General features: G+C 51.6%; 1 protein-coding gene across 1 annotated transcript in view; it reads right to left on the bottom strand.

Annotated features, from left to right (window-relative positions):
• The window catches only part of SPTLC2 (serine palmitoyltransferase long chain base subunit 2), a 475,564-nt gene that overhangs the window by 388,751 nt on the left and 66,839 nt on the right, over nucleotides 1-19,974 (bottom strand). The window contains exon 3 of the mRNA XM_069637917.1: nucleotides 16,437-16,631. Coding sequence (XP_069494018.1) covers nucleotides 16,437-16,631 — 195 coding nt within the window. The remainder of the gene's footprint in view (nucleotides 1-16,436; nucleotides 16,632-19,974) is intronic.

Genomic DNA, 19,974 nt, shown 5'->3' with positions numbered 1-19,974 from the left:
TCTTAAACTGGATCTTCTAAAGTTCTGGAAACTCCAACACTTTCCCCTTCTCCTCTTCCTTCCCTCTCCCCCTCAGGTGCTAACTCTCCCTCTGCAGCAGCAACTGGGGACTGGTCCCCTCAGTCATACAGGGGCCAGATCATCCCCCACCAGTCCCCTCCTGCATCCTTTGCCAGCTATTCTCCTTGGTTCCCTTTCCTGGACTAACCCAACTTAGTCCATCCTGCCCACCGCACTCATCCTCCCCTTCTCCTTTTTTCCCCCTGGCACTTGCTTCTTCGCAGCCTAGCCAGCATTCCCATCCACCCCCCCCAACCCCACCCCGGGGGCTCCACACACCTGCACTTCACCCACTAACCCCTAACCCACCTGCACTTAACACCTTCTCAAGCACTTGCACGGTAGGATTGTCACAAGACCAATATAACTGCTTTTTATTTTGTTGTTATTCCCCTTGTGGCACCTGGAAACACTTGTGTATAGGCGCCATACAAATGTGCAATAAATAAAGATTTAAATACAGGGGTTGCACACTCGGTCGTGATAATCTATTCAGTTGCACTGGTGGGTGGATCTACAGGCAGCCATTGGTGCAGAGATTCCCTGTCCTTTCCGATAAGGTACGGCCTTAGTGCATTCACCCAGACGTCTCAACCAACTGGTGGCATATACAGTGCAGGCAGTCGCAACAGTGATGAAGAAAGATGCAGACGCACTCACAAAAGGATTACATTGCAGGTATATGGCGTCAATGTTTCCCTCATTACCTCTCAGCCAAAGTCTGGTATTGTAGCTTCAGGCCTCAGACTCAGGAGTCTGCTCAACATCTTGATGTATGTGCTCTTGCGTCTTCATGAAAGGGTTAGCAGTGTGGCCAGGTCATGCAAGGCTTCCAGATGGCACTTGGTTTGAGGTTTGCGACTCTCCTTGTCATGCCAGAGCAAATAAAGAGTACCAAACCTTGGTCTTTTCAGTAAAAGGTTTGATACAGCTGGGACCGCAATAGAGCTTCAGTCAGGAAGGGTCGTGGCCGGTTCTAGCAGAGCCTCCTTACAAGAGATTTTGGGGTGGTGAATGCATCAGTTTTCGTTACTTACACATAAGTTTTACCAAGCAATGGAGAAATTACTTACCATAATGTTCTTTCGATGGATTCTTCTCCCGCAGATTCCTCATCTAAAAGATATTCCCTCCAGCTTTGCTACTTAGGAACTTTGACAGGGGGCATAGTGGACGTCTACCATCGATCAGTCACTACAACCCAACCTCAGTTCCCCATTTTTCCCCATTTTTCCCCCTGAGCACCGCACAGTGCATAGGAAAACAGAACAGGCCAAGGAGCCCTTAAAAAGAAAGTAATTATAGACCTCCAAAGGAGGAACAGTTGAACAAACACTACAAGTAGGGTTGGGAAAAAAAAGAAACTGGCAGGACGACACAAAACAGACACAGGCGACCATTACCAAGTCAACGCGCACCAACCACTGTCTTTGAGCGGGGATTGATGGGAGGGAAGATGAGGAATCTGCGGGGGAAGAAGCCATAGAAAGAACATTAATTTCTCCTTCAATGGATTGCCTTTCTCCCGCAGATCCCAAAACAGTAAATGAAGGTAGCGGGCAGAAAGTTATCTCAAGAGGTTTTGCAGCACTGCCCTGCCAAAACGTGCACCAGAAGTACGAGACACATCCAGACTGTGGTGCTTTGTAAACGTAACCAGGGCCGACCATGCCACAGCACGACAAATCTTCAGAACAGGGACTCCCCTCTGCAATGCTGTGGATGCAGACTACCTTGTGGAATGGGCCACAATAGCTTCTGCCAATGTGTTCCATGGCCTGGTAGCATTCATCTATACAGAACATTATCCAACTGATAAAGTCTGCTTGGGTATGGGCAGGCCCCTTCGGGCTAAGGAAAAGGCTATGCAGAGCTGGTCAGCTCTCATGAAATCAGCTCTCCTGGCGATATAATAACACCCTCTTCGGGTCTAGGCGATGTAACTGTTCCTCCTGCTTAGAAGGGCGCAGAGGAGGATAGGAGACCGCAAGGTCGAGGGACTGCGACAGGTGAAATTCTGAGACAACCTTGGGGAAGGAAGCCATACCTTACCCCAAGTTAAACTTCCTCCAGGAAAAAATGCAGGCAGGGTGGCTTACAGCAGAAGGCCTGCAGTTCACTCACCCACCTAGCGGATGTAATAGCCACCAAGAAAGCGGTTTACAAAGAGAAGCCATAAGGGACAAGAGTGCATAGGCTCAAAGGGAGCCGCCATCAGAAAGGTCAGAATCAGATGAAAGGACCCAATCTGGGACAACAAAGGGAGTTGGCGGAAACTTATTTACAAGGCCTTTCAGGAATTGTGGCATTAGCAGGACCATAAAAAAAAAACCTTGATCCAGGGTCCACTTAAACACAGACAAGCAGACAAGGCTGCCAAATATTCTTTGAGGTGGTGATCTGAAGAAGAGTCCAGTGACAGAAGGAACTCCGCCACTGTAGTGGTCGGACAAGAGACAGGTCAATCACACGTTCTCTGCACCACACCTTCTCCATCTGCACGCGTACAAAGATCTTGTAGATGGTCTGCATGAGGACACCAACACCTCGAGTGCTTCCTCAGAAAGGTCCCAGTCATCATACCTCATCCTCTCAAGAGCCACGTATGTAGATTGAGGGATTCCGGGGTCGGATGGAGTATCCGACCTTCCAACTGGGTTAGGAAATCCTGACATTGAGGGAATCAGTGAGGTGGACAGATCCAAGAAGTCAGAGTACCACGTTCTCCTTGCCCAGTCTGGGGCGATCAAGATCATGGTCGCTCGAAAACCTCTTCAACCTCCGGAGAACCCATGGAATGACTGGGATCGGAGGAAACACGTAAAGGAGAAGAAAGGTCCAATCCACCAGTAACACACCCCCCCCCCCAGTACAACGTTCACTGGGAATTCCCTGAAGCAGAACTGTTTGCATTTCCTGTTGGACTCTGTTGCGAACAGATCCACTGCTGGGGTACCCCAGAGAGCGAAGACCTCCTCTAGGACTTCCTGGCACACTTCCAACTCGTGTGAGACCATGCTCTGCCTGCTCAGCGCAGCCACCAAGTTCTCTGTGCCCGCCAGATTAACTGCTGAGACGGACATCCTGTCCTCCAACAACCAGAACCAAAGCATCATCGCCTCCGTACAGAGGGAGGAGTGCACACCACCTTGCTTGTTGAGCTAGTGCATTGCCACTGTGTTGGTCCGTAGAACGAGGGCATGTTTCCCCTGCAGAGACAAGAGTGAATGCTTTCAGGGCTAGCTTGATAGCTCACAACTCCAGCCTGATGTGCCACCTGGCCTCCATCGCTGACCAGAGGCCGCTCATCTGCAAATCCTCGCAGTGAGCGCCCCAACCCTTCAAAGACGCATCCGTGACCACTCTGGTCTGAGGCTAGATATGGAAATACGTGGACCCCAGGATCTCCCGAGGTGAGCCGCAACTACCATCATTAGCTTGGTGAAGACCCTTGGGGCGGATGTTAGACCAAAGGGAAGCACCTTGACCCGATAGTGCACATCTCCTATGGTGAAGCTTTCGATTGATTGGCACGCGGCAATAGGCGTCCCGTAGGTCTATGGACAACAGCCAGCCCTGTAGTTCAAGAGCGTGGAGAATCTCAACGTCACCATCCTGAATTTGTCTTTCCTCAAGAACTTGTTCAAGGCCCCAAGGCCCAGAAATGGGGCAGAAACTACAACTTTCTCGGGCACCAGGAAATGCCGGTAATGCCAACCCGATCCTCTCTGCTTGGGTGGTACCTCTTCCACAGAACACTTCAGCAGAGCTCTCGGTTCCTTCTGGAGCGCCTGTCCCGGTTGGTGTCCCAGTTGGATTGGAGGTGGGGCGGTCTACCTTGTGGTTTTCTCAGAAATGGCAGACCATAACCCCACTGAATGAGCTGTAGAGCCTGCCACTGGAGCAAATCATCATCCATCCTCCAACCGGTGCACTGTGTGAGGGGGAAAAACAAAGCATCTTTGGAGGCTAGGTTGCCCCCACCACTGACGCTGCCTGTTGACCTCCAGGAGCCCCTCTGCCCCTTCAGGAGCGTGAGAAATGCTTCTGCCCTTGCCTGGCCAGCGGGAGCTGTGCTCTCCTGCCATTAGGAGCATATCTCCTGTAGCGCTCTGCCCTAGAGGCGACGCTAAATGCAGGCTTGGCAAGCTGCGCAGGTAGGCGTAAGGATTTGGCAGTGATTTGGGAGTCTGAACTTTTCCAAGGAACCGTCGGCTTGCTGGCCGAAAAGATCGCCCTCGAATGGCATGTGAGAAAGCAGGTTATGCAGGCCTGCCTTAGTGTTATGGGTGACGGCATAGATCAGCCCAAACAGTCGGCGATGTCCAGGCCCGTTCGCAGTGACTGCCTGGCCACCTCTTTGTCATCGTCCACTAGCTGTAAGAAGCCCTCGCGCATTTCTCCTTCCGGGACATACTGAGCAGCCTTTTCCACTGCTGTCCACAGAGTCGAAGGAGTATTTTCACAAAACTGCTTGCCACATATATTGCTTTGAAGGTCATGTTACCTGAAGTGAACGCTTTGTTTTTGCTAAGGCATCTACTTTATTTGCTTCTCTCTGGAGGCAGAGTGGATGTAGAAAATACAGGCCTAGAAGGAGACTGTAGGAGCCTGCATTACAAGCCACTATGGGTAAGGGTGAGAGGAGAGGTATGAAGGGTCTCCTCTAGCCGGCCTGTATTTCCCAGAAATAGAGGAGCTGACGGGAGGAATGGAATATGGGTTTTGCCACATAACTGCTAAAGGATCGGCAAAGAGCGGGTTTAGAGGCATATTGCGTTCAGTGTCAAGGCCTTCGTCTAGAATGTCGGTATGGTCATAACCTTGTACAGGCGCCAATGAGGAGTGCAATCCGAGGGTGTCAATAACCCCTTCAACCAGCGCTCTGAATCTAGAGGTATTGTGGAGATGGGGCTGGCACTACTGCGGAAACTCTGGATCTGGTGAGGTGTCCAGACCGGTGGCATCCTGGAGGCTTTGAGCCAGCTATAGAAGCGGATTCTGGTCGACCGCCGAAGATGCCAGTCATGGTTTCAAAAACAAAATGTGGACCGGGGTTGCAGAGTAATAACAACCGCCGATGTAGAGGGTTCGTCTTTTGGCGCAAATATGGTGGATGTCGGTGTCTATCGGGATCAAGATGTAGTAGCGTCGACATCCTTGGATGCAGGGGTGGGGGGTCATCTGGCTTCCATTGGATTTCTTTCAACGTCAAAAGATTTAATCAGCGCCAACATGGACATTACCAGGGCACTAGAGGGGTCGGGTACACCCAGCCCTGCTCTTGGCTCTGAAGCATGCTGCGTGGGGAGTGAACCGCGCCGACTGCAGCATGCTGCTTGAACATTGCAAGCATCGAGGATTTGAAATCACCTCACTCCTTGCAGGTGGTAGGCCAGCAAATAGAGCGAGTGTGTGTCTCCGTCTGTCTGTGTCATTCTCTCTCATTTTGGGGCACAACGGAGACCAGTCAGTTATGGACAGTTATGGACAGCTTGGTGCCACAATCTGAACACCGTTTGAAAACAGACAACCGAGTGGCTGACATCTCGTGTCGAAGATTTTGTGACAAATACATTTTGAGTCAAAGCTCTGTGCCCAAGCAGCAGGTTAGCACACGGAAAATAGGAACTTAGGTTGGGGCGTAGTGATGTGGTATTTATACAACACCGGACATCACATTCGGAGCAGACAACCAGGCCCAGAGCAAGACAGATCGATGGTCGAGGCCAGGTCAAGGTCCACTACGCCCACTGTCAAAAATGTTCTGAAGCAGCAAAGCTGGAGGGAATATCTATCTGATGAGGAATCTGCTGGAGAAAGGCAATCCATTGAAAAAGTTTGACTGGACTTGCACAGGGATTCCCCATTGGAACGCCCGTCCAGGTCACAGCAGGCTGAACTGCACTAGAATCACAAAGGCAGCCAGCAACCAAAGGAGAGATAGATAGCCAAGTAAGGATATAGGGTACACAGACCTACTTAATGTCTCTTGGGTGGGAGGCGGGTGTAATGGCTTCTCTTATGAGGCTTCCAACACAAGCTCAACAGTTTACAGGTCAAGCAAAACAGGTAGGAAAAGACTATCCGGGGATCAGAAGGCCAAGTTGAGAGATGGAACGCTAAGTCTTGCACCAGTTTGTGGCAAGAGATTTGCTAGAATTGCAAGAGCCCCCACCCCTTACTGAGAACAAACAAGCCTAAATCTGTTTACATGGAATTCTTTCCACTCTGGAGAGGAAAGGGTCATGTCATCCATCACAATGCCTTACTAGAAGCAAAATGTGTATGGAAAACAGTTCAATCTTGCCCACAAGACTAGTCCAGCATCAACAGGCAACTTGCCCCTAAACAAGAATACCAACCACCAACCCAGACAAGCATGTTTCTGTCATGTTGAAGTCTTCCGCGAGATGTGGCTGTGGTGCAAGGAGCTGTATCATACCAAAATATCTCAGCCCATCACCGAGATGTTTGAAATACTGAATTATGAGAGCCCCATTTTATCATCTATATATGAGGGGGGGTGGGATTACATTTAAAAAGGTGGAGTGGTATCCAGTGGTTGTGGGGATCTCCCCTGCATACATGTTAAGTTAAATGTTAAATGTGGTAAAAAAGCAGTATTTTGGGATTTGAAATTAAATTATCACATATCCCAAGGAGCAAGGAACAAGTTACTTACCTGTAACTGTTGTTCTCCAGCATGGGTCTGGCATGGATTCACATGCTCATGAATATTCCCCGTCGTCAGGCTGGGAATCCTCAAATATTCCCCGTCGTCAGGCTGGGAATCCTCGGTAAAGAAAAAACCAGTATCAGTTTCGTTTCTGATCTGTCTTTCGTAGTAATAACCAATCACTGGTCTCTGCGTCATACTGACCACAGCCAATGACTGCCCTCTACCTAAGCACCGCCTCTGGCAGCCATCTTCAGATTTGGAAGCACGTGAAGTGGCAGTATGACCAAGTGAAGAGCCGCAGAGGGGTAGGCGGGAGGGTTCGCATGTGAATCCATGCCAGACCCATGCTGGAGAACAACAGTTACAGGTAAGTAACTTGTTCCTTCTCCAGCATGGGGTCTGGCATGGATTCACATGCTCATGAATAAAGAATACATAGCAGTACACACATGCACAACCACGGGAGGTGGCAAAGGCTCAACATTAAGCATTACATCAAACTCAACATTAAGCATCTTACCTCCTCACCAGGCTCACCTCAGGCGAACAGGTTGCGCAGCACTGCTTGGCCGACCCTGGACTCCTCCCTGGAATCCCGATCGACGCAGTAGAATTTCGTGAAGGTGTGTGTCGACCTCCACGTAGCAGCCCTGCATATGTCCAGCAGGGGCACACCAGAAAGGAACGCCGTGGTAGCTGCGATCGCTCTGGTGGAATGGGCTCTCGGACGGCCAGGCAGCGGTCGGTTTGCCAACCGATGACAGTACATGATACAGCCGGAGAGCCATCTGGAAATGGAAACCTTCGAGAGAGCCTTCCCCTGATTGACAGGTCCAAAGTTCACAAAGAGTTGTGACGTCTTCCGAAAACACTTCGTGCGGTCCACGTAGAACTTCAGCACTCTAGCCACATCCAGCGAGTGCAAAGTCCTCTCAGCCGGCGACGAAGGCGACGGGAAGAACACAGGCAACACCAAGGGTTTGTTGAGATGGAAGTCCGACGGTACCTTGGGCATGAAGGAGGGGTGCGTCCTGAGCACTACCCTCGTGTCGTGAAAAGTCAAGTACGGGGCCTTGCAGGAAAGGGCCTGGATCTCTCCCACCCGTCGTGCGGAGGTGATGGCCACAAGAAACGCTGTTTTCCACGACAGAAACTTCAACGGGGCCGAGTGCAGAGGCTCGAACGGAGGTCCCATGAGCTTGGTCAGCACCACTTTGAGCTCCCACGCCGGGGCCGGAGCCTTCACCGGCGGGAACGATCTGAACAGTCCCTTCATGAACTCTTTCACCAGACGATGAGACCACAAGGACGTCCGGCCCGTGGTCCTGGTGTATCGGGAGATCGCAGCAAGATGAATCTTGATGGACGCGTGTGCCAGTCCAGCTTTGGCCAGCGTCAGCAGGTACGGCAGTACCTGGGGGGCCGTAATCCATAGAGGGTTAATCTTCTGTGCGTGGCACCAGACAGAGAACCTCTTCCATTTGGGCCCGTAGCATTTAAGAGTCGAGGACGCCCTGGCCTTTGCAAGAACCTCTCTGCAGTCGGCCGGTATGTCGTATCCTCCAAACTCTAGCGCTGCAGGAGCCAGGCCTGCAAGTTCAGCGATTTCGGGTCGTGGGAGGATGGCGCCTCCTTCCCTGGAGAGTAGATCCGCGTCCACCGGCAGCCTGATTGGCGGGGACACTGATAAGTCCAGAAGGTCCGGGAACCATATCTGCCTCGGCCACGCAGGTGCGACGAGGATCATCCTGCACCGTGACCTCTTGAGCTGGTTGACGAGCCGGATTAGCAGTGGCAAAGGAGGGAACGCGTAGAGGAACAGGCCCTCCCAGGGGAACGAGAAAGCATCGCCCATGCTCCTTGCCTGGGGAAACCTGCTGGCGAACCTCCGGCACTTGGAGTTCGTCGCCGTCGCGAACAGGTCGATCTGGGGTGTGCCCCACCGTCGGAAGAGGCGATCCACTAGATCCTGCCGTAGTTCCCACTCGTGGCACGAGCGCAGCTCCCTGCTGAGTGAGTCGGCGATGGTGTTTTTTATCCCTGCCAGATGAAACGGCACCAGAAACATCCTTTGGGCGACGGCCCAAAGCCACAGGTCCTGCGCCTCCTTGGACAGTGCTGGGGACCTGGTTCCGCCCTGTATCCTGATGTAAAACATGGTGGTGGTGTTGTCGGTGAAGATCCTCACCACCTTGCCCTTGAGGGACGGAAGGAAAGACCTGAGGGCCCAGAACACTGCACGTAGCTCCAGGACATTGATATGGAGGGACTTCTCCGTCGGGAGCCACAGGCCTCTCGCGTGCAGATTTTCGGTGTGCGCTCCCCACCCTTCCAGGGAGGCATCCGTGGTCACTGTCTCCTGGTGGTCTGGGGTCTGGAAGTCCATGCCCGCCGTCAGACGCGCGCGGGTGCCCCACCACCTCACCGCTCGGCGGAAACTCTCGTCGAGTGTGATCCTCTCCTCGAAGCCGCCCGTCGTTTGGATCCAGCGCGCGTCCAGGAACTCCTGCAACGGGCGCATCCGGAGCCTGCACATGGGAATGAGGTAGATGCAAGAAGACATCATTCCGAGGAGGGACTTGATGGACCTCACCTTGGCCGCGTCGGAAACCAACATCCGCTGTACTTTGCCCAGGATGGACCCGGTCCTTTCCTCCGACGGGGAGGCCAGAAGGGACACTGTGTCGAGCTTCGCTCCCAGAAACAGTGCGTTTTGCGCGGGTACCAGGTGGGACTTGGCGTAATTCACGGAGAATCCCAGGTCCGTGAGAAGTTGGACGGTCCTTGCCGTGTGCTCCACGGCGAGCTCCCTAGTCTTGGCTCAGATGAGCCAGTCGTCCAGGTAGGGGTAGACGTGGATCCCCTCGCGGCGCAGCTGCGCCGCCACCGGTGCAAGGCACTTGGTAAATACCCTGGGTGCCGACCGTAGTCCGAAGGGGAGGGCTTTGAACTGGTAGTGACGCCCTTGGACCACAAACCTGAGGAATTTTCGGTGCCCCCTTAGGATGGGAATATGGAAGTAGGCATCCTCCAAATCCAACGACGACAGGAAATCTCCTTCCTCCAGCTGACCCAGGACGTGCTGGAGGGTGACCATCCGGAACTTCTGCGCCTTGATGAACTTGTTCAGACGTCGCAGGTCTAGGATGGGGCGCCATCCTCCAGTCTTCTTCTTCACGAGGAAGTATCTCGAGTAAACTCCGGAGCCCCGAAGCCTCTTTGGGACGAGTTCGATGGCGCCCTTCCTGAGCAACGCCTGTACCTCCAGGAGAAGCTGAGGGACGTGAAGCTCTTTCCTGGCCACGGGGGGGACGCGCGGGCACCTTCTTTGTAACTCGAGCGCGTGGCCCCGGGCTAAGGCGTCCAGCACGCAACGGTCGGTGGAGATGGACTCCCACACGCTGACGAAGCCCGCCAGCCGGCCTCCCACCGGGGTGCTTCGGTGGGGGCCCGACCCCACGGCTGGTTCAATCCTGTTTCGACGAGGCTTTGCCGCCTTGACCTCCTTGGCGACGACGGCGGAGTCCGCCAGACTTGCCTCGTCCTCTGTAGGCCTCCTGAGACGACGAGCGGGCCGCTTGACGGTAGGTGGAGAAACCGCCGCCGGAACCTTTGGAGGCGCCCTGGCCTCCGCTGCTCCGAAAGGGCGTCCGTCGTTGCAGAACCCCAAGGGCCCGGGCCGTCTCAGTGTCCGCTTTAATGGCCTGGAGGGAATCGTCCACTGTTTTCCCAAACAGGTTGTTCCCATCGAACGGCATGTCCAGGACTCTGGTCTGTACGTCTTGACGGAAGTCCGTAGCCTTGAGCCATCCACGCCGCCTAAGGCACACGCCGTTGCCCAACTGGCGAAACCCAGTGTCGGCGATGTCCGTCGCAATAGTGATGGCATGGTCCGACGCCACCTCACCTTCCTGTAGGATCTCCAGGGCATCCGCCCTCTTGTCGTCCGGTAGGAAGTCCAGCAGGGGAACAAGTCTGTACCATAGCTCTCTGTCGTAGCGGGCCACGATAGCCAAGGCGTTGGCCGCTTTTGCCGACGAGATGACCCTGCGTCCCATCGCGTCCAATTTCTTTCCCTCGCCGTCCGGTGTGGAAGTCGATGTGGAGGCCGCACCCCCCCCACCCCCCCCACCCCCGCTTTCTTCCTGGCCGCCGCGGAGACGACGGAGTCCGGGGTAGGCTGCGCCCGGAGGCACAGGGGGGCCGCGTCCGGGACCCGGTACTTCTTCTCGTACCGGTCTCTTCTAGCTGGCGTCGTGGAAGGGTTCTTGAGGAGGGCGAGGCCCTCATCCCAAATGTCGTCCAGTAGAGGCACCGCGAGGACCGTCTTCCTCTTGGCCTCGCGCCGTTGATAAAGGAATCCTTCCTTTTTCTTCTCCTCAGGGCAGAGCTGGAAAAGCTCGGATGCCCTGGCGATCATGGAGTGGAACGATCCAATCTCGTCGGGCGGAGAAGCCCTGGTGGGAGGTGACGACGGGAGATCCTCGTATACCTCGTCGTCCGTACCCGTCGCTGCCGTGTCAGTCCCCGTATCATCCCCTCGGGTGGACGGGGAGGAGGGCTGGACGGGTCGCGACGGCTGAAAAGGAGGTGGAGGGTGAATCCTTCTCTTCTTGGGCGGAGGAACACCCAAGGTCCCGGTTCAGGATCCCCCGACGGGAGAGGTTCCTCCGTCGGCAACGGTAGTCTCGTCCTTATCTCTGAGCATAAGGACTGTATAGCCAACAAAATGGCCGCCGAGTTGTCTTGCGGCGCTGGCAGAGGGGAATCCGACGGGCGATCAGGGGCCCCGTCGTCACCCTCGACGCTGTCGTCACCTGCGTCGGGATCCATCCCGACGGGCCGGTCTTCATCCACGCCAAGGCCGTGGCTTAAGACCTCGATCAGCTCTTCCTCTGAGGCCGAATCTACGACGACGCCCTGCCCCCCCTTTTTCTTCCCCGCCGGGGATTTCACGGGGGTCCTATCGATGGGCACAAAAGAGGACTCCCTCCGAGGTGGCAGGGAGACTGAGCCCCGAGGTCGCCACCACTGGTGTAGCCTCCACAGGCTGAGCCAGGGCCGCCGCGACAGTATCGATAGAGGGCTTGGCCGGATGGATTAAGGCCTTCACCATCTTAGGTGCGCTCACCGCCTTATCCTTGAGGGGGGGGGGGGGGGGGGACACTGCCTCGCTCCCCCTCCGATGGGGCCTTCGAGCTCGACCGGGGCCTCTCCAGGAGCTTCGCCGGGTGCTCTCCCTTCCTCTTACCCGACCCAGAGCGTTGGCTTGTGGCTGAAGGTGCCGGGGAGGGTGCGCCCTGCCTGGCACCCGTAGAGCCTGACCGTTCGGCGCTCCCGGTGCCAGCGGACTCGCGGTGCTTGGCCTTGTGTTGGACCCCCGTCGCCGGGGCGTCCTCAAAGGTCTTAGAAGACCGCTCGGATTTCTTCCTCTTCTTCTCGCCCGACGGGCTCTTCCCTTCCAGCCAGTTGGCGAGGCGTTGGTGGCGGTCCTTCATGGTCCGCTCCGACATATTGCCGCAAAACGCACAGTCCTTCTCCACGTGCGTCTTGTCCTCATGTAAGCAGTAGAGACAAAAGGAGTGTTCGTCCTCCTTAAAGACGTTCTGCAGCTGGCATCCAGGGCAGACCCTGAACAGCTTTCCGGGCGTCGAGCTTCCCTTCTCCTGGGCCATGTCCGGGCCTGAGAAGCTTCTGGAGTCCTCCAAAACGTAGCTCGACGAAATCTTCACCCTTGAGGGGCGCAGACGAATCCGACACGGGTCCCCGTTGATCGGATGGAGAGTCGGTGGAGCTTGAGGAAGTTTTTGAGAAAAACGTGAAAAAATAGCACTAACGCTCGAGAGCAATAGCACGAGGATCCCAACACATGAACGTGCGGTAAAAATCTGAAGATGGCTGCCAGAGGCGGTGCTTAGGTAGAGGGCAGTCATTGGCTGTGGTCAGTATGACGCAGAGACCAGTGATTGGTTATTACTACGAAAGACAGATCAGAAACGAAACTGATACTGGTTTTTTCTTTACCGAGGATTCCCAGCCTGACGACGGGGAATATTCGAGGATTCCCAGCCTGACGACGGGGAATATTCATGAGCATGTGAATCCATGCCAGACCCCATGCTGGAGAAGGGGTCCACCTCTGGATCAACCGTACTAAATTAAGAAGAGACCCACATGTTTTAAAATGGTGCAAAGAACCCTCATAGTGTTGCCTACAAAGTCTTTGTGAATTACTGTGGTACACCGGGCAAACAAATGCATGTGAGCAACTTCAGAGCTTACCACTTCCCCAAACCCTAATTCCCCCACCTGGGACTCTACGCATATACTTTGAACACTGATGTAGCTCAATTAGGCTCTTTGAACAGGAAAATTCTACAACAAGAACTTCTGTTCCCCAGGAGGGGCACTGATGCGTTTTGACATCAACAGCCCACATCTACCCTTCATGAAGTGAACATCGAGCAGGAGTACCACCTCCAGATTCAAAACCAAAGTCTGTAACCACTTGTCTGCTGCTGCCACCAACTTGCCTTGCTGTAGCGGACTCACCACAAAAATGCAATCAGCACCCACTAAGCACAGTGCCAAGAGTCTGAATGTGTATAGAAGTTTCCTTGTTTGCAGCCATTTTACCATTAGTGTTGTGACAAATAAAATGAACACTCAGCCCATAGTGCATTACGTGCTCAGGAAGGTTTCATGCTTTAATCTTCATCAACTATGGTAGGCAAATGTAAAAATCTGAAGTTGCTTCTGTTCCCATAATGCTTTTTGATTTCATGCAAAGCTGCAAGAAACCCACATTGGTGCCGGTTGTTCCACTCTAATTTCTCATAGGTGATTTCAACTAGGGTTTTTACTCACTGACTGAATAGTTATATACTGAGAGTGATTTATTTACAAAGATGCATTTAGAAATCTCAGACTGATCAAGAATATGCAGGCTTGGTGCATACAGGAGCACCCAGGACCATGCTGAATGACTAACAAACCAGGGTTGCATTGCAGTCTTATAATGTATTGTTTGGCCAGGAGGCACCTCCTTTAGGCCATACCCAGTACTCTAGAGGCTACACCTCTTGGTAGAGCCCCTCCCCTCCATTTTGTATCCCACAAAGCACTGCTTGTTACAAGAGGGAAAGTTAATGTTGTGGATCACAAGTCTTGACAGTCTAAAGTCAAAATGGGCAGTTCCCCTATAGAGAATGGGATAAACAAACAGGGTGTGGTCAAAGTTGTTAAACCTGTTTGCACTTTTTGTTAAACATTGAGGGGGATTAGAATCAACAGAGAGCCGGATGCAAAGTCAATGCATAGTTCCATGGGCAGTGCATCAAGCGATGCAAACCGAAGTATCACACCCAGAGGTCTAACAATCTATAATCCTGTAATTGCATTCCACAGACCTCATAAAATAGAGTATTCCTATACGATGGAGTAGGAGTTCACCATCGGCACAGTGCGCAAAGAAGATCAAACATCACAGAAAGCAGCAATTCCTCAGGTTGCAGAGTACTTCAGGATGAACTCTGAAAAACCGCAATACCAAGCAAGAAGAAAATAAACAGCTTTTGTAAGATGAGATGGCAACTTCTCATGAGGTCAAGATAGTTTTGAGCATACCCATACTAAAGTGAGCAAAGTTAGAGTTAGGCAGAAGGGCTGAGCTTAATCTTAGTCACAATGAAAAAGAAAAAAAACGACATCTTCCAAGCTGAATACCAGTTGAAATTATGTGGTTGCCGATCGAGCAAGTGCAAGAAGCTATATGGTGCCAGTTTATCACAGGATCAGATGCGACAAGATGAAGGAGAGCATGTCATTTATTCCAGATATGCACAATGGCACATATGGTAAAAGTAGACGGCTTCTGCCTCCAGAAAGCTGCTGTATGGGCCCCGCCGCCCCTTGCCACCCCTCTCCCCCCCGACCCCTCCACAGAGGGATCCAGGCCATCTTAGCGGTTCCAGAGTCTCAGCGCGCACAAAAGCCTTTCAAGATAGATCATATGTGGATGGACTCGGCCACCAAGAGAGGAAGGTAGAGCCCACTATGTTGTTGGGGTGAGGAGTCACACTGAAACAATGAAATATGCTGCATTAGACTATGCAGAGTTGAAGTATTCTTTGCGGATCCATTTTAAACTCCGGTTTGGAATTTCAGTCATAAACGTGCAATCTTTGCACACAGGAACAATGTAACCATGTGCCTTTTGAGTCCCTGAACAAACACTCAGAAATCTAATTGGAGAGGTCTGTGCCAAGGGCAAAGGATAAGAAAACCGGAACAAGCCCCATTTCCGCAACAACTTTGTCAACAAGTTCAGCTGCAGCCTTGTGTTTCTGCAAAGCTCCCAGTTGATGCCCAAAGGCACCATCCCAACCAATCAGGAAAGACTCATGCACTTAATAAATAACATCCCATTAACTTTGACGTTAATCATTAGCTCAAACTGTGGAACACCGTGGACGCAGCATCCCGTACTAGTCTGCCTGCCGACTGCCCGAAAATGGTCAGAAAGCTGCACAATGTGTTACACCCAGTGCGCGCGCCTTCAGTGAAGCATTTCCAGGAAGGCCCACAGATGCCTTCTCATCCAGGCAACAAAGACAGATGGGCCGAAGACGCTTCCAACCAGCACAGTTGTTACCTTTAGGTCTTCTTACAGGACAGGGGGAGGTTGAATGCCGAAATGATTAACAAGTAAATATGGCTAAAACGTTCACACATTGGACTCAAAGAATTCACAGGGACAAGATGATTCATGGGAAGCACATTTCAGAAATACCCATAAATCAGTGAGTGCCAACTGCACGTACCCCAAGCCCCCAGGGGCCCGGAGTGCCAGCAGTAAAATCATGTTTGGCCCAGGTGTCCTGGAGACGTGGGCAATGGGGATGGCTAGTGGGAGGGTGCACAGAACATACTGCCCCATCAACCCAACCAGATACATGTTATGCTCCAAGGAAACATTAGACCCCTCTAGGGCGTTTATGTTCTTCAAACATTCAATTGGTTAAATAGCTAAAGTAGATTTATCTCTACTATATTTTTGGGAAAAAGAACACTACAAATTAAACATATCAAAAGCATGCCAAGTACTTTATGCGGTAGTATGACCACTGTAGCAGAACAGTTAAACTGAGGCCAGCTTAATGACAGATGGATGGCCAGGCCTAGTCTGGATAGATCCTGGGACATGGTGGGGGTGGTCTACAAAAGCTGCGCCATGGATTGAGGGGGGGGGGGGGGGGGGAGAATAGAGGCCGGCCATGGGTGTAAAGAGGATCTATGTGGACAAAGCCAAGAGCGAAAGTATGCCGACAGCCTTCAGAAGATGGGCAAGGATGGAGATTGGCCACAAAGTCCTGGAGAAGACTGGATTTTCACTCCTATAAAAAGGCAGAGGCAATGTTACCTCCATGGCCCTGCCCCGCTCAAGCAGCTCAGACAATACAAAGTTCTAGTCAGGCTGCAAGGTCATGAACAAAACTATTCCTTTGTACTGCAAGGATATTGTGGCTAGCAGAATAGGATTCCTTTGGTCCCACTGCATTTAGCACAGTGCTTTAGTTGTGCACAACTGCAGGACTCCAGATTCAGGGGTCCTTACACAATTCTTGGAGCTTAAACTGCTGGGTTGGTGGTCTTCAGGGCACCGAAGCAGAACCACTGCTCTAGCAATAATTACCTTCTGCTCCTCTCTCTCAGTGGCATGATGGCACATCTCAATCTTCCACGCCCGCATGAAGTCCCGGAGGTAACCAAAGAGAGTCAAGATTCCATAGCCCATATACGTGAGCACAGCCACCAGCATCGGCGTCTCTTCGTAAGCTTCCACAAACCGCTGCTTGTACATCCACCCATTTCCATTAATGTGATGAGCCTGGGGGGGGGGAGAGAAGATCAAGAATTAGACACTTTTATCCTAAAGTGACCCATAACAAGAGGGGGTGGTTGCTTTTTCACAAAGTAACAGATACTACTGTGGGAAACATAGAACGTGATGGAAATGGCCCAGCTATTCAGACATGAAAAGATGCAACTCATTTTGCAGAAAGCCAGATGTGTGTCATTTCTGTAGAGAAACTGTACTTTGAGCGGATGAACCATGCCTAGAAGTATTGTGGCTAGTCAGAAGAAGGGCACAGACTCTTAGGTGGCATTATGTATTCTTATTTATCCAAAACAAGATAGGCCTAAGCTTCCCTATGACTATGGGTGATCCCTGCCTACTTTACTAACTAATGTACTCATCAGTGTGTCGTGAAACTCCAAAAGGAATGTCTGCTGTCCAAAATGACCCTACCACTATACAAACTAACTTTGGAGTGGATAATGACTCCCTTCTCCTTGGAGTACTGCTAGTACCAGTATATAGAGTTCTTTCAGTAGTACGAATTTCACATAGTCTCTTTGGATATCTTGCATCAGTCTAACTCTTCAAGGGCGACTTGTAGTTTTTCCTTATCCCCAAAGTTCTACTTTTAGGTTCTTATGTCAAAATAGCCGTTTACTCCTGGCCAAGAAAAATGTGTATTACTTTGGTATGTTGATCTTGTGTTTTCAATGGTCTTATTTCTCTAAATAAAGTTCACTTTAATTATTCCTATTTATGTTCTCTTCTTGTGCATCTTGAATCAGCTCTCCCTCCATTTCCCAGGGTATGGTTAGCCACAATTGGCTTCTCTAGGGGTTATCCTAATATAATTTCCTCTTTTCCCCCGTACTTTAAAGTCATTTCCTTACAGGGACTTTTATGCAGAGATTTCTCCTGAAAGGAGTTATCTGCATAACATATGGCTTTTTTCTTGGCAACCCATTACCTTTGTTTCCCCCCCGTTACATTCTATTCTGTAGGGGAACGTTTCCGGGAGCCTTGTTGAGTTGTGACCGCTTCCCCGGTCTCCATTTGTTGGATGTTTTATTATTTGTAGAGCGCGCCAGACCCGAGGGTATCAGGGCGCGGAAAGCTATAGGTAAATTCTCAGCTTGGTTATATATATATATATATATATATATATATATATATATATATATATATACACACACACACACACACACACACACATACATACATACATACACACATTTTAGAAAGGCAGTAGTTACAGGTATATACAGAGTGATTATTGTTGTGCAAATACACAATCGGTGGGCAGTGATAAAAAGCATTAGTTATGTACAAGGTAGAGAGAGAGGGTGGGTAGTATACAGGATGTCGTGGCCTAGCTATGTATTGTTAGTCTGGTCATGAGGTTCGTAAGTGGAATAAAGGTCAATGATCATTTTCTTTAAACCAATTAATGATGTTCCGTCGAAAATGCGGGTAGGTTTGGTTTTTTTTGTGTTTAAGGCGGGTGGTAGAGAGTGCCAAAGTTGGGCTGCTTTGACTGGGAAACAACCTCCCTCCCTCCCCCCCCCCCCCGTTTTGGCTCGTTTGAATCTAGGTATTAGGAAGAGGTTAGAGCTGGCCGATCTTGTCCGGCGGTTAGATGATTGTCTTGAGAATCTTTCGGTGAGGTAGCGCGGGGGCAGCATTGAGGCATTTGTGTGTCAGAGAAGCTGTTTTTAGTCTGATTTTGTCCTTTGTTGCGAGCCAGTTCAGTATTCTGTTCTCGGATATGTGGACTTTTTGAGATACCCAATGCTGCTCCAAGAGCTTTGTTTTGAAGTATCTGGATTTTATTGATGATTTGTTTGTTGGCGCCCAAGAATAGTGTGTTACAGTAGTCTACTCTTGATAACTTGATACTGAGAGGGCGGCCGTCACTGTGCGACGCATGCCTCCGTGTCTGTCCACGTTTGGCAGTGTGAGCGGGCACTGCTGCTGGGGTGTGGGAGGGATAACAAGCCATGCTTCCGCTGGGCATTCTGGATCTTGTAGTTACCCATCCAGAAATTGTCAAAACTTCAGTCCCAAAAACAAATGGGTAAACGGAGCTGGGTGTCCTTGATTAACACCACAAAACGCCTTGTGTATCAGTGGTGCTTGGAAGGTTGGTGGCTTGCGTGAGGTGGGCAGTTAGTGACCTGAGCTAGTGTGGGTGGACCAGTGTTCCCTCCCTCGTGTACAGGAATATAAAGTAAAGTGCTCTTCTGAACACCCAACGTCTACATGGGGAACCCTACCTTAAAAACCTGTCCTTTAGCCTTCTTAATACAGTCAGCTCAATAAATGTGGGAAAGTCCCCTCAGGCCTACTTCTGCAGGAGTCTGTCCTGATAAACTCTGGTTTCACCATCACCGCCAGTGCTGGATTTGACTTTTATGGACTACATTCATTCACGGTGCGTCACCCTTTCTCAACTCTGATGGACTTTCTTTGCATCTTGTACTCGTGGTGGCCCTGAAGCATGCTGTTCCCATCTTCATCTTGTATCCTGGCTTGAAACATTGTGTTACTACGGACTTCTGCAATTGTATTCACTCTCCCCTATTGCTTCTCCACTCTTGACTGCCAACGCTCTGTTCTCTCCTCCTTTCCCTTCTATCTCCTCCCCCTTACTTTCTTCTATGCACTTACCCCATCAGAACTGTCCCTGGACCTAGTTTGATAGCAACCTCGTCTGTCTCCTCCCCCCTCCTCCTCCCCCTCCTCCTCCTCCTCCTCCTCCTCCTCTTACTGGATTTTTCCTCCCCATCCAAATGTGGCGATTCTCTGTCCGCTGTGACGATGTCGTTGCCGTGTCAGTATCTGTTCCAATACCCATGTCCGGGTTTGCTCGGGGAGAATGGACCTGAAGTGGCGGAGGAGGTTGAAATGGGGGCAATGGCTGATGCTCCCTCTTCCTCGTTGGAGGCTAATCGGGGGTCTGTGGTACCAAAGGTACTGGAGCCGGAGGCATCCTCATCTGGATCTCCGACACCAAGGTGTGTAGAGTAGACAAGAAATGACCCTCAGCTGAGAAAGCAGAACAGGAAAATTAGGCCCTGTGCCATCTTCCTCTTCAACGTCCTAGTGGACCGTATGTAAGGCTCCTGATCTTCGTTGTCTGCGGGCAACGGCCTGGGAGGGCTGCTGGGGGGGGGGGGGGGGTCTTGAACTGGGGCCTGAGCCGGTTTCACCTCTTCTGGCGTGCCTGCAGACTTTGCCAAAGTTACTTCGGTGCTGTTGCACCTTGGGGGGTAGGAACACTCCGAGACGTGGGAGCTACCCTCGCAGAATCAGCGCCCTTAGCTGTCGAGCAGTCGTCGAAGTCGCCAATGGGGTCTTAGCCTGCGCCGGT

This window comes from Ambystoma mexicanum, chromosome 14 (assembly GCF_040938575.1).
Source record: "Ambystoma mexicanum isolate Mex_15411 chromosome 14, UKY_AmexF1_1, whole genome shotgun sequence".
In the NCBI taxonomy this organism is placed as follows: Eukaryota; Metazoa; Chordata; class Amphibia; order Caudata; family Ambystomatidae; genus Ambystoma; species Ambystoma mexicanum.
The sequence above is the reverse complement of the archived record's forward strand: the minus strand, read 5'-3'. Positions and strand labels throughout refer to the sequence as shown.